This window comes from Exophiala xenobiotica (assembly GCF_000835505.1).
Source record: "Exophiala xenobiotica strain CBS 118157 unplaced genomic scaffold supercont1.1, whole genome shotgun sequence".
Lineage (NCBI taxonomy): Eukaryota > Fungi > Ascomycota > Eurotiomycetes > Chaetothyriales > Herpotrichiellaceae > Exophiala > Exophiala xenobiotica.
Window position 1 is genome coordinate 4,859,390 of NW_013562494.1, and position 15,728 is coordinate 4,875,117.

The 15,728-nt window shown below is 52.3% G+C and overlaps 6 protein-coding genes across 6 annotated transcripts; 5 read left to right on the forward strand and 1 right to left on the reverse strand.

Moving 5' to 3' along the window:
* The first annotated feature begins 151 nt into the window (after positions 1 to 151).
* On the forward strand, positions 152 to 2,303 carry PV05_01903 (uncharacterized protein). Its single transcript, XM_013466961.1, has one exon. The coding sequence runs from the start codon at positions 394 to 396 to the stop codon at positions 2,008 to 2,010; it is 1,617 nt and encodes a 538-aa protein (XP_013322415.1). The 5' UTR covers positions 152 to 393; the 3' UTR covers positions 2,011 to 2,303.
* A 165-nt stretch (positions 2,304 to 2,468) lies between these two features.
* On the forward strand, positions 2,469 to 2,816 carry PV05_01904 (uncharacterized protein; the record flags this gene model as incomplete). The annotated part of the gene is made up of 3 exons (XM_013466962.1): positions 2,469 to 2,546; positions 2,600 to 2,631; positions 2,693 to 2,816. The coding sequence occupies 3 exons, from the start codon at positions 2,469 to 2,471 to the stop codon at positions 2,814 to 2,816; spliced, it is 234 nt and encodes a 77-aa protein (XP_013322416.1).
* Positions 2,817 to 3,091: 275 nt separating this feature from the next.
* PV05_01905 (uncharacterized protein) lies at positions 3,092 to 3,916 on the forward strand (the record flags this gene model as incomplete). The annotated part of the gene is made up of 1 exon (XM_013466963.1): positions 3,092 to 3,916. The coding sequence occupies one exon, from the start codon at positions 3,092 to 3,094 to the stop codon at positions 3,914 to 3,916; it is 825 nt and encodes a 274-aa protein (XP_013322417.1).
* Positions 3,917 to 5,091: 1,175 nt separating this feature from the next.
* On the forward strand, positions 5,092 to 9,370 carry PV05_01906 (uncharacterized protein). The gene has a single exon (XM_013466964.1). It carries the CDS (start codon positions 5,580 to 5,582, stop codon positions 8,979 to 8,981), a length of 3,402 nt encoding a protein of 1,133 aa, XP_013322418.1. The 5' UTR covers positions 5,092 to 5,579; the 3' UTR covers positions 8,982 to 9,370.
* A 531-nt stretch (positions 9,371 to 9,901) lies between these two features.
* PV05_01907 (uncharacterized protein) lies at positions 9,902 to 12,227 on the reverse strand. The gene is made up of 3 exons (XM_013466965.1): positions 11,633 to 12,227; positions 11,138 to 11,580; positions 9,902 to 11,086 (listed from the first exon to the last, which is right to left on the reverse strand). Exons 1-3 carry the CDS (start codon positions 11,860 to 11,862, stop codon positions 10,074 to 10,076), a joined length of 1,686 nt encoding a protein of 561 aa, XP_013322419.1. The 5' UTR covers positions 11,863 to 12,227; the 3' UTR covers positions 9,902 to 10,073.
* Positions 12,228 to 13,615: 1,388 nt separating this feature from the next.
* PV05_01908 (uncharacterized protein) lies at positions 13,616 to 15,598 on the forward strand (the record flags this gene model as incomplete). The annotated part of the gene is made up of 2 exons (XM_013466966.1): positions 13,616 to 13,939; positions 13,998 to 15,598. Exons 1-2 carry the CDS (start codon positions 13,729 to 13,731, stop codon positions 15,596 to 15,598), a joined length of 1,812 nt encoding a protein of 603 aa, XP_013322420.1. The 5' UTR covers positions 13,616 to 13,728.
* Between the last annotated feature and the right edge of the window lie 130 nt (positions 15,599 to 15,728).

Genomic DNA, 15,728 nt, shown 5'->3' on the forward strand with positions numbered 1-15,728 from the left:
CGACGCTGACAAGGCTGCAGTCTCGGCTATCTTGCCGATACTGAAATAGCTTGACGAGGCTGAGTCTGATCACGTGTAGACACTGAGGGAAGTCTGGGGTCTGCATTTCCGTAAGCGAGATGAATGGAAGAACCTCAATTCCCTCCGATTGCAACTTAACATTACCCAATCCATACATACTTGATGAGGTAGCCTTCACGCTGCACTTATTTTGAACAACGACTGGTAGTGATAGCATTCTTGCCTCTCAATCCTCACCGGGTTGCGTGATCGACGGGGCCGGATTCACCTATCAATCGACAGAGGTGTCCCCCACGCTCTCCTTTACCAAATCCTGACTGGTGACCACTCCTGGTGACACGCGTTATCTACAAACCCAGACACACCGCATGGATGACCCGATCAGACGGCAGCGACTCGACCGCCGACGACCTCATCTTCACTCCCTCCGGTACAGAATCTCCTCTCCCTCCTCCTGTTCGGTCCTCCAAACCCTCTTCCGCCCGACCTGCCAGTCCTCTTCGTCTTGACTCCCTTCCCGCCGGCATCAAAGACGAATTTCGATCCTATCGACCACCACGAATCCAATTTAATGACGACGCTCTCTCCGAGGACGAAGACATGTCCGACCGCCCACGTATGCACCGCCCGACAGGGCCTCAAGCCCACATTCCCCTACTCGCCGAAGACAAACTCGAAAGTGCAAGCCAGAGCCGCGGCCGACCCGAAGGCCCCTCGACTCGTCAATCTTTCGTCTCTCACCGAAGCACATTCCGCTCACGCTCCCCATCCTACGCACAGCCTGAGGATGTGGTCCGGCGGAAGTACATCTACGCCTCGTTCTTCTTGGTCCTCTCCCTGATTTCGTTTGTCGTCCAGACCGAAACGGCCGTGTATATTCAGCATGAACTACATTGGAACAAGGCATATTGCATGATGTACTTGACGCACGGATCGTGGATATTTCTTTGGCCCGTCCAGCTGGCCATCATACGTGTACAAAAGCGCAAGCTGTCGTGGCCTGCGTTCTGGCGGCGGCATGTGTCCTTGATCCGCACAACCGCACAGATGGTACAACACCAGGATCTGGCTCCGGGCCCGCGAAAGATGAAGACGTCTCCATGGCCGTACATGATCAAAATGACCGCGTTTGTTACCACTTTCCTCACCATGGCGGGCGGATCGTGGTATGTCGCTGTCAATCTCACTAGCCCGTCCGATCTCACGGCGATATATAATTGTTCCGCATTCTTTGCATACGTGTTTTCTATCATGCTGTTGAACGACAAATTACGATTCGATAAGGCGATCAGTGTTGGGTTGGCTATTATCGGTGTGTTAGTGGTTGCGTACGGGGACAAGGACGACTCGACGCCTGGACCGGGCACGAACAATCCGGGCGCGGAGAAGGGTTTTGGCACGAAGCTATTGGGCAATATAATCATTGGCATTGGGTCGGTTGCGTATGGATTCTACGAGGTGCTTTACAAACGGTTCGCCTGCCCGCCAGAGGGGTGCAGTCCGGGCCGCGGGATGATTTTTGCAAACACATTCGGTAGCATGGTCGGGCTGTTCACGCTGACGGTGCTGTGGATCCCGTTGCCAATCTTGCATTTCACTGGTCTGGAAGTGTTCGAACTGCCAAGTAGAAAGGCGGCGGGGTTACTGATGATATCGACGCTGAGCAATGCTGTGTTCAGTGGCTCGTTTCTCGTTCTGATGAGCTTGACGAGTCCGGTGTTGAGTAGCGTGGCGGCTCTGTTGACGATTTTCCTTGTGGCCATTACGGACTGGTTGGTTACAGGGAAGCCGTTCAGTGCGGCAGCGCTAAGTGGGTGTGCGTTGATTGTTGTGGCATTTTGTATGTTGAGCTGGGCGACGTACAAGGAGATGAAGGAGGATGAGAGGAAAAGGGAGGAAGATGAGGATAAGGTGCTCGAAATGGATGATGAGGCTGACGATGAACAGGCGGATGACTTGGGGCGGAGGAGGGGGAGTGATCGTGATTAAGATAAAACCAAGCAGGACTGGCGAGGCATGTCTTGATATGATGAAGGAGCGAGTCGCTATTGCATTTTTCGTGGAGTTGGGATAGAAATGTCAACCTATATTTGGATGGGATATATTTAGGTGCATTTGCATAGAGAGGTCGTGAGGAGCTGATCACAGAACATAATCGACCCTACAGGAGGTATTTGCTCAGTCAGGACATGGGTCTCGAGCAGAGACAGGCTGTTCAGCTTGACCAGATAGTCATTGTCACTCAATAAACTGCTGGTACGGATTTTGTTACCAAATGTCCTCGAAAGCACGCCGAAAGTCTTGGGTGCCATGGAAGTTTACCCAAGAATTGCGTTCGACGCTCGTACACTCCTCAGTATGTCGGAAGGCGCGTCATAATCCTTTGCCAGCTAAATCTTTGCCCAAGACGGATCCCGCTTGTTTCCTTCTACTCTGCATTGTCAAATATGCGCTATTCTGGGCTGCAAAGAGAAGTCGTAAGACTATACCGACAATGTCTGCGGGCGGCTAGCAAGAAACCGGAGGTATGTGAGCCAACGGTTGTTTGCCACAGCACTTCTGACTTACGAGCTTCCAGGCGAGCAAGGAGCGGTTTCGAAACGCGGCTCGGTAAGCTTTGAGATATCCGAGTAGCTAATGCTGCCAATTGAGATGTTTTCTGACAAGTCAGACGCGAGTTCCGGCAGAATCAGAAAATCGATAAGAAAGATTTCGCTGCTATTGAGGCTCTGCTACGGATGGGGTCCCGGAAGCTCGAGCTATACTCTTCGCCTGGCGTCAAAGACATTCACTGATTCGCACATCTGTCGGCATGAATGAATAAGATGGAGGCAAGGAAGATTCTACGTGCCTGCTGACAAAAGAATTGGCGTCTATGACTGCTACATGGTTTATTGCTGGGTTTGAGATCAGATCACGTGATGCGTAGAAGGTCGGAGAAACGTTTCGCCACTTCCACAAGGCTCCAGAAATAGGCCGATATTGCTTGCGTCTCCAAGAAGCATCCAGCAAGAGAAAGATTTCTGCTTGCTCAGCGGATTTGATCATCCACGATATTCCATCAAACGAGATGACGGGTTATAAAGTCTTGCTCGACGCACACTTACCTGCGATCACACCACAATCAAGAGCAAGTCTTATGCACTCCACCAGAATCATTCGACCCCAAGCATCAAGGATCATCCTCAGATCACCACCTTCAACAATCAGGAACATGTCTTTCCTCTTCCCAAGAATTGCCTACGCCCCTGTGCGATGCGGGCCAGTCCGCCATGAGTTCGCTCCTCTCCTCAGCCTCTTTGACGACACCTTCAATGAGATTCAGAAAGCCAGCCGACAAGCTCGGAAGCAGTTCACACCTCGCTTCGATCTGAAAGAGACCGAGGAGGCTTACTCGCTTGAGGGCGAACTTCCTGGTATCGACCAAAGAGATCTCGACATCGAGTTCACTGATGAACACACTCTGACCATCAAGGGCCGGACGGAACGTCACGTCGAGTCCGGTCGACGCCCTCAAGCTTCCGTCGAAGGCGAGGAAAAGGCTGCCATCGGGGGAGCTCCAGCTTCGGAAACTAGCAGCGTCAAGTCTCACCAACCCACTGTTGAAGATGAAGAGCCAGCCAACTCATCTGCTGCTGGTAACGAGACCACCACCGTTGCAGCGCCGACCCCAGCACCTGCGTCAGAACAAGCCAAGACCGAACCAGAACAACCACAACAACCACAACAGCAATACTGGATCTCTGAGCGCTCAGTCGGCGAGTTTTCGCGCAGCTTCAATTTCCCAGCACGTGTCAACCAAAACGCAGTGCGGGCTTCTCTGAAGAATGGTATCCTCAGCATCGTGGTCCCCAAGGCTCCAGCGCCAGAGAGCAGACGCATCAATATCGAGTAAAGAGGGTTTCCGGGGAGGATACTCCCTTTGTACAACACCACAACATTCATGACATGAACCTATCAGCGTGACGAATGGCATAGCTTGGCGTTGCCGATGGGCTCTTTGCATAGATATGGATCGATTGGCCCAGGCAGGGCTCGGAGGTACTTTAGAGTTGGCATTCTCTGCTCCCTTGCTGACTACGGATAATAATACATATCATTGATGCTTATGAACAACCTTTCCTCATCTGTAGTATTCTTCGCTGATCTATCGCTTTTAATCATGTCCTTCTACGGAGTACCTCGTATTCCATTCCCTTGAGCGAGGTCAAGCTTTCGACGCACATGCATTTTCCAGTTTCCTGGGAGCGCAGGGGCCAGAATGCGGCGTGTGTACAAGATCAATGCAGCCATGCCGCTGGACTCGTCCATCTTCCGTCATCCGCAGGCTTGATATACGTAATTGCAGCAAGACCTGCATGGTCTCCAGCACACTTGAGCGGACAAGTTACGCATGCACCGTATATCTTTATCAGCCCCGATCGGACCTCCGCCTGTCGAGTCTTTCTGGTGGCAGGCGTCTGGAAGCTTTTTCGGAAAATGTCTAGGATATCTATGACTTTTGTTCCAGCCACCTCGACCCCAGCGAAGCGTCTGCTCGCATAGATCTTCAGATCGTCAGCGCTCTAGACCCTCAGCTCTGCAGCGCAAGGAAGATCGACGATAGAGTGATTCGAATCAAAGCCGCGAAAGCCACAGTCAACCCGCTTGTGTGCTTGTTCATATTGTCCGGGCCATGATTGGGTCGCCTAATGGCTTGAGGCATCCTTCCGGCGATTCGTGCCATTCTCCGCAAGCAGGAAATGTGGCGTCAAGGAGGGGGATGAGTTTCGCCTATGCTCGATCCGTCGCTAGCGGTGGCTGATGCTTGCTTTAGGCTGGTCAAAAGCTGGTTTTGAGACTGGAGTGCGGGCTGTGGACAAATGGACAATCCCTGTGTGGTGGGTGCGGCTTGATGCCTACAGTGTAGCTCCGTACGTAGCCCGTAGTACTTGGGGTGCCCGGCTACCAAAATTGTTTATCCTTCCGGGCAGGAGCCAATGGGAGACCAATTTCCACATGCGCAGGGGCCATATTTGCTGCAAGTATTGCATGCTCCTCTTCCCGCCTTCATCACCTCTTTCCTGCTGTCTTGAAACCTTACCAACTTGCTGCAGAGCAAGCTTCGAGGCAGCATTGCTCAGTGGCGTGTCGTCTTTTTATCCTCTCACTTCATGTTGCCCTCGCAGTCGCTCGTTCGTGAATATTCCGCTCAGTCCAGCCGCCGTTCGTTCTGACACTCAACTTACCTACCTGGCACTTCCCGGATCACCACTCCGAAACCTGTCAGTACCAAAGCATTGACCTGCTGCATCTGTCACTCAGTCAGCCATCGGGGCAGGCTGGCAACATCCTCCGAGCTGGAAACATCTTTCTCCCGTCTCATGCACATCGTTCACTTCCATACTTTGAGCACGGCATCATTACATACGTACTACATTGAGTAGTTGATCCGAGATCTGGTCCACTGCAAGCGATGGCTTTAGAGCCCCCGTACAGAATTCTGTTATTCTAGCGGAAACCTCCTCTTCCACAACCCTCCTCGCCCGTAGTGAAATACAGGCCCATACACTTGCAGCATGCGTTTTGGTAGGCAGAAATCGAGCGTGGCGGTTGCGTTGGTCCAAGATGAACCCGAAGCACGTCGCAGAAATCGACTCTCCAAGCCTCTAACCAAGAAGCTCGCAACGAGTGTTTCTACAACCAGTTTACAAGAGCCAATCCCACGAATCAAGAATGCTAGCACACCGGATCTTCGAACAGGCGGCCCTTTGTCGAGCCACCCGAGCAATGCTGCCCTCCGACAACAAATTCGGTCGGAGGTATTCATCTCTAACATAGAGTCCCCTAGCAAACATTCGAAGACCGACTCAACCTGGAGCGTTGCGTACATGGTCAACCAGATCGAAGGGCACTCCGTTAATGATCTGGCCCCGCAACAGGAACAGTCTCCAGTATCACCTGTCTTGGGCTTATCAACTGTCAAGCCCAAGAAGAGGAAGTCGTTGATCTTGCGGCGTTTGTCTACACGGCGATCGGCTAGTTTGAAGCGATCCACCAGCAACGGAAAGCTCGACTCTCTAAAAGATGAGGCAATGTCGGCTTCAACACCGTCTTCTTCCATTGATTGCATAGTCGATTCACCCTCGATCCCTCCTACCCGACGAGCCTCATTCACACCAGGTACCGCCACGAGAAAGCCATCCCAGCTACGGCAAGAAGAACAAATCGAAGAAGAGAGTCTCGTTGAAGAGTGGGAACAGCGGCATATCGTTGATACGGACTATTTCGATTGGCGGCCTCCTGCACCTCCTGCAATGGTCGGTCGAGTTGGGACTCCTGCCGACTTGGACTATTCACATCTGGGAGGGTTGAGACGTGGATCTTTGCAGGTTATGAATGGACGAGCGTCTCCCACTTTTAGTGAAATCTCCAAAGTCTCTCGACAACCATTGTCTGTGCTATCACCACATAGAGACATTTCGAGTGACTATGGTGATGCTGACGACGAGCTCCAAAAAGGTATTCAAGCGGTTAATATTCGCCCGGTGCACACCCCTCTTGATGTGAGCAACGAAGGTCGATGTTTTAGCTGGGAGACCAAAGATGGGGAGGTTTTACGCACCCATCCGCTCCAAATTGTCACGTCTGCAGATACTGAGTCGACTTCGGCAAAAGATCCGGACCAGGCATCGATGATGGCACAAGAATATATGGCCGAACTGGCTGCCAGTCCGTTTTCGGAACACAAGTCCTATTATTCGCCTGGATCATCAGGCAAGAGCAAATCTGAAGGATGGCTGCAAACTTCTTCCTCGGTATCATCACTGCACAGTTCGCCAGAAAGGTCACCCTCTCCCACTGGCTCTGTTGTCCGAAGATCGAGGCATGAACAAGAAGGTGAAAGCAGATTGCATGTTTTCGACAACGTACATGGTCAGTCTGGTGACAGTGCGAGCCGTTGGTGCTCCCCAAGACTCTCGATCGATGAGGGGTTACAATCATCGCCCGAATCCCAGGCTCAGGCCTCCTCAAGTCGATTACAGCCTCCTCGAGCATCTGAAAAGTCAGATAGTGGCTACAGCTCCAGCACTTCATTGAGGTCACTGCAAGTAGCGCCGGGTGCGTCACATATGAAGACTTGTGCTTTTGAAAACGCGTCCACCTCTACCCTGACTGGGCAATCACAACAGCAGGAAGTCAAGCCGCCTCGACTAAGCCATAGGCCAACAATTTTGAAGTCGCGGAAGACTGCACCTCAGCTACCGACTTTCGCCAATTTGAATCCTCCTGTTGGAACGTTGACACCTGCACCAGCCGCCTCCAAGACAGAGATTACCTCGGCAAAGACTGTCAAAGGCCGCAAGAAATTACAGAAGAAGCGTCCGTTGAGCCAGCCGCCTGCCAAGGTCTCACTCACTCGAGTCCGTTCTTTTGAAGGCGAAGGGATTCCCTCAATTCCACATGAAGTACGCGAGAACCTTCGCATTCGTTCGGAAGAGGTGCCCGAGCTTGAGCGGACGTATCTTCCACTCCATGCTCTTACCAATCAAGCTAGCCTTTCGAGCATTGACCTGCAAAAGTCCGACATAAGATTTCCCTCGCCAGCTCCTGAACAGCCGGTTCCTATCAGAAGATCACGAAGCCTCAGTCGTCCGAGATCGTGGATTGGTCGTCCCAAGGAAGACATGGTCAGTTCTCGGCGTAATTCAGGCATTAGCCAGATTGAGGCTATGGCAATCATCAATGACTTTGGGACGGTGGCGTCGTCTCTGGGAGGGAGCCCTTATGACATGGCACATGAGAATATGGTAACGGAACAGACGATGAATCCCTATAACATTTCCATTATCGCCCCACGACCAAAATACATGATGGACGACAAGACAGCAGCGGAGCTTTCGAGGGCACGAAGCCGCTCGATTCAACAACGTGCCGGCTTGCCGGCAATCCAAAGACCGTCCTTCAACGACAGGGGAGGCATTCCAGGCAGGAATCTGAGACCAGCAAGTTTTGCCAGTGACGCTCCTCCCATAACTCCTGAGATGTTGCAGAAGGCATTTCGGACGTCGTCAGCGCAGAGGCAACCCTCTTTGACTTATGGTAATGCACCACCCCCACCGTTGCACTCACCACGTCCCTCATACATTAGTTGCGAGGAAACCTCTTCCGACGTGGTAGTGGCCCCTCCTCCACCCCATCACTCACCTCAGCCTATGGACGTTATGCCGAATCCATGGGCAGCACATGCTGCAGCTTGGAAGGCTCGGCGGCAGTCTGCTGGTGTCGGCCTCCGGAGGCAGTCTTGGAGTTCTCGTGATCCGCACGGGCACTTTGAAGGTCGTGATAACTTTATGCACGAAGAGCCTCTATATCCTGCCATTCCTCCTCGGAACAGCCAATATAAAAGGTGGACTCACTGCGCTGCTCCTACTGAGCATCCTCCTTTGCAGCAAGAGCATTACGAAGGGTATGATGATTATACTTCACATGGACAAACAGATTATGTCCGTCCAGAACCTGCGCACCAACGGTTAGGTGACTACGATACAGCGTACATGCGGCGGTCCAAACACAACTCGATGGTACATGACAACCAATATTCCCGTGGCCGCGTCCAGGAGCCGTACGCGCCAGTCCACCACTGGCCGCTCCCAGCCACCGGCCCTCATGAGTCGGCCTCCAGGAATCGCTCGTATCGACCACATTCGCAAGCGGGTAGTGTCCGCAGCTTTGCATCGTCACTGGCTGAGGACTTACATCCTTCAGATTTGGAGAGGTCTCACCAACCGCCGGAGTTCGGACGTTATTCTGGAGGACTGGCCTTTGAATGCGAACGACGTAACGGATTTGGAGGCTCGGCGGGCACGCGTTCAGTGAGCGGGAAGGCAGAAGCGGCGTGGAAAGACGTGCCTATAAGAGCGAGCTTTGGCGTCGATCTCGGCGATGTCCCAGTCATGGACGGGGCTAGAATCCGATGATATCCAGCAACAGATGAAGGCAGCCTATTCTTTGAAGCGGGAACGTGAGTACAGAATGCGTTGGGGTATCGGGAACCGGGCAGAGCAGAATCAGTCTCTTTGTCTGCACAGAAGATCAGGGCATTCACAGCACCTTGGATATTGTACAGTTAGTTTGTTGGTTCAGGATTATGAAGCGATTCAGCGGCACGATGGTTGTACATTATACATTTTCAGTTGGCCGTCAGACCTTTTTGGGCTTTCATGGGTTACTTCTCTGGAACGAAAGGACTAATATCTTGTCTTGACTCTATCGAAATACTAGTATCAATGTCTTGGATCCTCTCAATACCAGTCTCGGATCTCCTCGAGACGAGACATTATCTGACAGACCACCCAAGTGGTGGGATTTCTACGAGAGCAACTCACATATGGTATTTTGAGGAGTATGATTGAGTTTCCCAGTCATGGTTGCAAGGTGGTGGGCGTTAGTGAGGTGTGAAGAGAGTGGACTTCCAACTGCTGATGCTTTGCGCGAGGTAGCAGTACCCAGGTCACAAGTACCAGTATACGATCCATTTCCAAGGTTTAGTAGGGGAGACGAGGCTACGGCATCATGAAGCTCCAACATATTATTATGTATAAGGTAAACTATAGTGCTACTGAGTCTACGGCGAGGACAACGATCCCCCTAAGAGCGGGGAGAGCGAGAGCGAGAGCGAGAGCGAGAGCGAGAAATTAAGACGACGAAGCTACCCGCAGTACAGTATGAACTTCTAACGCACTACGGACTAGTACCAGTTGGTACTCCGTACATGATCATCCCTCTCTATTGAGAAGAGAAAAGGACCCCGCCTTAGGGGCGCTCGAAGGACGCACTGACCAATACTACTAGTAGTACTAGTAGTACTCCGTACGAATGTATACAATGGACAATGACAGTGCGATGCGATAGAGTCTGTATATGCAAGACGTCGTGGTCTTTAGTATTGAACAATCTAGGATGTACAGCACTGTGCTATGTTTCCGCACCAATATACAACTCATCTGACACATGATTTTTGGACGTCCTCTCCCAGAAAAATTGGAATGGAGTACCCCTTGGAGGTAGTACTACTCGATAATATAAAGAATCTTCTTCCAGCCCTTGCGGACCTGAGCGGGACGCTCGGCATCGATAACCTCCTGCAGACCGGTCTTCATGTCGATCTCGGCCGGGTCCCAGGCCCAAGCGTCGCGCCAGAACCAGATGCGATGGCCGAAGTACATGAGGAAGAAGATGGGGATACCAATGTAGGCGGTCAAGAAGGAGGAAGCGGACCACTTCGACGGGAAGAAGACGGTGAAGCCGTTGATCAAGCACAACAGGGTGAACATGACCATGGCAATGTATGCGCCGTAGGGCTGGAACCAGTTGCGGTAAGGTGATCGGACCCCCTGAGTGTCGCAAGCCTTGCGGAAGCGGAGAAAGATGATCATACAGCAAACCCACGAGGTCATTCCCCAAGTATTGGTAAGATTAACGAACCAGGCGAAGACGGTGGAACCGCTCGAGGCGACGTTCAGATAGGCCAGCCCGCAGAATAGGGATGATACGCCGACGGCCATGTATGGGACACCCCATCGGTTGCAGGTCTTGAAAATGCGTGGTGCTGAACCTTGCACCGCCAGACTGTACAAGGCGCGTGACGAAATGTACAGGAAGGAGTTGCCGGAAGACCAGGCGGAGATCAGGATGACGGCGTTGACAATCGAGGGAAGTACATCGATGCCGGCGTTGGCGATGGCAACGACGTAGGGAGACGACTTGGCACCAGCGCCACCGTTGGTCAGCGCAGGGGCGTCGCTTGGGCAGGTGACACCGATGGCTAAAACGCCCAGGACGTAGAAAATCACTAATCGGTAGAAATAGCGCTTCGAGGCGATGGGCAGGTTTCGACGAGGAGATTCCATCTCTCCACCGGTGACGACCAGGAGTTCTGGCGCAAAGGTGAAAGGAAAGACAGACGAGACAAGGGTCTCGAAGAATGAGATGGTGCGGCCAGAGTCCCCGGTCTTAATATATGGATGTGCTGCGCCGGGATCGTTCCAGTACCTGAACCCAAGTCGATCGTGAGACGGGCCGCCTATGTGAATGTCAACAAGAATCCATAGTCAGTGAAAAGGAAGAGACGTACCTCCCCAGAAGAGAATGAAACTCAGGAACAGAAGACCGATCATCAAAATGACCTTTGTGCCGGCAAACCAGAATTCGGTTTCTCCGTAGAAACGGACGGGCAGGAAATTGAGACCAATAATGACGACGAGCATGATGGTCATCCAAACTGCAATGTTGACATCGTTGTGCCAGTAGTTGATGACCAAACCGGCTGCTGTGACTTCGTAGGGGACCAAGATTCCGAGGGCATACCAGTATAGATAGCCGAGCGCGAAACCCATGGATCGTGAGACGTATCGGTAGCCGTAGTAGGACATGGTGCCGCCGTGGACGGGCAGATAGGCGGCGACTTCGGTGACAGCAGTCACGACGCAGTATACCAGGAAGGTCATGATGACATAGGATGCAAGGATGAAGGCTGGACCGCCCAGTGCGAGGGTCGCACCAGAACCGACGAAGAGACTGGAAGTTGTGTTAGTTCTGCCTGTTTTTGCCCTCCAACGGGCGTCCTTACCCAGTACCAATGGTACCACCAAGTGCAATCATCTGAGCATGTCTGCTCTTGAGCCCACGTTTGGTGATGCGGTATCTCTCATCGAGAAGGTCGGCGGCGATGATGGACTCGGCCACAGAGGCTTTCCTGCCGTGCAGGGAGCCCTTGCGACCAGTCTCATCGATGGAGTGACCTTTGATTTCATCTCCCGCCACGCCCTTTTCAGGGTCGTAGTAGTCGCCGGAAGACATGGTGTAGTAAAGACTCTCCAAGCGTCCGGACAGCTGGAAGGAGCAGAAGCTGCTGCACAGTACTACTGCCTTGTATGCCGCACCTCGAGTTGTAGGAGCGAGAGGGATAAGAAGGAGAAAGAAGGCTCAGGCATGGCTGGGGAAGGAGGCATGGGTCAGCCTTTTTAACCTTGTTCAGACAATGTATCCTGGAGATCTGGATCAATACAGGGTGACAGGGTATGCCTCCGTACTCCGTGGATAGACGGTCTTCCGCGCTGTGGATGAGCTGACATGACGGTTCGATAGCAAGTGATCAAGGTAGCATGGTGTCCTGGCGAGAACTGGGATGCCACTGGATGCTTGTGGTCACTGATAAGAAAAGGTCCCGCGGTCAGATCGTGTTGGTGGCTCTTGGCCGAATCCGCACTCCACTTGGTTGTTATCTATGGCCACCACCTAGCCACCACTGGAAGAACGCCAGTCTTCCAATCTCACTCACCTTGATTGGACACATCGCCAGTTGTCAAGGATGGATATCCCGCATGAGGCGTATCCAAGCTCGAGGAGGCTGCGATAAGCACGTCTGGAACTCTTTGACTAAACGCATGGGGTAGTGGCCTACCCAGGATGATGGAGGCTTCTGCGGCATATACGATCAAGCAACCTCGCCATCACCAGTGCACCACAGGTGACATCGAGTTACACTGCAAGGGTTCAGCCAGCCTTGGCCTAGGCCTCATGCCCTTCGAAGCTTCGCTTGGAATTACTGTTGCATCAGTCCTGCAAGGCCATCATCAAAAGCAATCCATGCATTGTTCTAGAAGCAACTTCACACCGCACCGCACACCACTTTGCCATGGAGATGAGCTACTCATATCTTGCGTCAGCCACGTGCGGAAGCGATATTGCTGTAGCTGATCTCCGTCAGCAACGCTTACAAGGGTACGATACAGTACTCAGGGCAGGAATGGAAGCTGTCTGCGAGGGGCTCAGGAATCTTGGGAATTATTGCTCTAGCTGACTCTTAGCTGACTCTCGACTGCAGAAGCTTTGACTTGCAGTACCTAGCAGGGAGACATCGGCTTTGGCGCCATGGCACCAGTTTTCAGGAGCTTGATACCCCTTGGTAACCCGCGGCCCGATGAGGCTACAATATGCATCCGACGTGTCTTCAGGCAGTCGCGCTTTCACATACACATACACAGTCAGCCTGTTGGATTACACAGTATGATACAGCCACGGAAGACCAGGCTTTACGGAAATCAACGCAAGTACAGAAGCACCGGCCCGTTTCTGCTGCATGTTCTCGACCAACGCCACGAATGTTCAACCTGATCTGGACCGAAGGACTGTCTGTACCTTTTCCGGATGTTGATCCCATTCGTGTCCATTCTTGTTCGTCGACGCTACCTTATCGCCAGATGGGGGATATGACATTGGTGACATGGGACGACTTTCGGTGACTGATCGGCACATCTGTTGGGAAATTCAAGCTTATGTATATCGAGAGATCGAGATCTTGATGTCTCCCTCCTCGTAGTGCCCAATCTGAGGCTCTGTTGCTCCCATCAAGCATCCCTATATGCAGAAATCCACAGAGTCCGCGAGAGCTTTACCAGTGAGCCGGTATTGTCTCTCATGACGTATGATGAGCATCGCATGCTTTTCGAGCATCGACAAGCGATGAGTCCGAGCTTCGTAGCTTTTGGCATCCTAGGACAACTACATCGATAACCTGGGTAAGCCTACCCTTGCCATGATTCCCTTTGCAGGCAGCAGGACTTTCAAGACGATACTCCTCTGCTTCGTGGTAACCGTAAGCCAGGCAGTGGCCAGCTTGCCAGGTAGGTTGAAGCAGGCGTGAGCGGGTTATGGCGTGCGGACATGACCGCTTCAAGGGGAAGTCTTTGGGACCTTGAGGCTTTCTTTGAATGTCTTTTGTCTGCGTTTGCGGAGAAGCACGACGCACAAAGGCTTGTCCGTCCCTGGTCCCTTCGACCTCTTCAGAGACAGTTTCCACAGGACCGGCATATCAACTTCGAAGACAGCCTACATGAAGAAGTCTATCAACGCTTGACCGCCATGCTATCAGAAGGTAAGCAGGTTCACCCAACGATTTAGGGTGCGGCATCAAGGTTGATATCGGAACGCAGATTTGACCTTTCTCGAATTACCACTCACTCTCTGGGTTACAGTAGTCATAGCTTTGTATGCTATTTCTTGCTCCTTTTCGAACCATGCAAGACTGGGAAAAGTTCCAGGGCCCTGGCTTTATGCGACGACCAGATTTCGATTGGGCTTGGATGCGTGGCGAGCCCGTTCAGTCCAGGCTATTCTCAATCTACACCGACAATATGGCCCGATTGTCCGCATCGGACCGAGCGAAATCTCCTTCAACAGTATTTCCGCGCTGAGAACCATCTATGGAGCTGGCAGTGGCTTCGAAAGGACATCCTTTTATCGTATGTTTGACGTCTATGGCCACAAAAACCTGTTCACTTTTGGTTCCGGCAAGCTCCACCGTGACCGTAAGAAGTTGATCAGCCATATATACGCTAACCAAACGGTCCTTGGTCCCGAGTCTTCTGCAATGGTCCAGAAGAAGGTTGCAGCGTTTCTCTCTCTGCTCGAAAGAGAGCCAAACCATGCAAGTGAGATCTTCCGAAGCTTGCACTATTTTTCGTTCGACACCATCTCAGAATTTGTGTATGGTGCTGAGCACGGAGGCACGACCGCCTTGTCCGGATGCAAAGTGTCCCAAGGCTTGATTGAAGACATATTGAATCCAGCTCGAAGGAGACTGGCATGGTTTGCGATCCATTTTCCGGCATACACAAAGTGGATCACGACACGCACTGGACTGTTGGAACGACTGCTGGCATCCCTCGGATTGATGCCTATGAGGAAGCCTTTCACTTATTCTGGCATTCGTCAGCATGCACTGAACGCGTTTCATAGCTTCAAAAATGCTCCAACTGAGGTGCAGGCAAATGCCGCCGAGACCACAGTCATTGGACGCTTGTTCAAGGTGCGGCAAGAAGCCAACCTCTCAGACATGGACATCGCTTCAGAGTGCGCCGATCATCTTCTTGCTGGCATTGACACCACCGCTGACTCGCTGATGTTCGTGATTTGGGCGCTTTCCTTGCCACAACACAGGGAATTCCAAGAAAGATTGAGGGAAGAGGTGTCGCAGATCTCCGTCGACGGCAACGACTTACCTGTCCCTAAGGAATTGACCCAGCTTCCATACTTGAATGCGGTCGTGAGGGAGACTTTGCGCTTGTATTCGCCACTGCCTGCATTCGAGCCTCGAGTATCCTCGACCGATACTGTCATTGACGGGTACGAAATTCCGGCCGGTACAGTTGTTGGCATGTCGCCATTCTGCTTGCACAGAGACGAGACGGTCTTTCCATCACCTTTGAGCTTCACGCCTGAGAGATGGTTAACACCTTCCGGGACCCTGGTCCCCGAATCAGATCTGAGGAATCGATACTTCTGGGCATTCTCGAGTGGCGCACGCATGTGTATCGGAATGCATCTGGCCAATGCCGAGATGCTGACGCTGATCGCTGCGCTGTACCGGAAGTACAGAACATCAGCAAAACACCCGGACACGTCGCCAGGTGTCACAAGTAGGTTCGAAGTCTTCTACGATGAGACGATGCCTAGAATGGCCGAGCACGAATGTTGGATTGATTTCGTAAAGCTTGCCGAGAACAACAAGTCATCCGGCGCTTGGACACAATGAACACGTCAAGGGTGTTGACTACCAACAATCGGACACGACTTGTCATCTCGCGATCTTCCGGAACCTCACGCAACGCACTTGCCGCCTCACAGCCGAGATTTGAATGGTTGCCGATACGTGGCACGGACCA

What these genes read in the sequence shown, in the direction of transcription:
- PV05_01906 (XM_013466964.1), top strand. Translation starts at nt 5,580, where the DNA reads ATGCGTTTTGGTAGGCAGAAATCGAGCGTGGCGGTTGCGTTGGTCCAA.
- PV05_01907 (XM_013466965.1), bottom strand. Translation starts at nt 11,862, where the DNA reads ATGTCTTCCGGCGACTACTACGACCCTGAAAAGGGCGTGGCGGGAGAT. An exon ending in GGTGGTACCATTGGTACTGG is followed by an intron (nt 11,581 to 11,632) that starts GTAAGGACGCCC and finishes CACAACTTCCAG; the next exon opens with TCTCTTCGTCGGTTCTGGTG. An exon ending in TTTCATTCTCTTCTGGGGAG is followed by an intron (nt 11,087 to 11,137) that starts GTACGTCTCTTC and finishes ACATTCACATAG; the next exon opens with GCGGCCCGTCTCACGATCGA.
- PV05_01903 (XM_013466961.1), top strand. Translation starts at nt 394, where the DNA reads ATGACCCGATCAGACGGCAGCGACTCGACCGCCGACGACCTCATCTTC.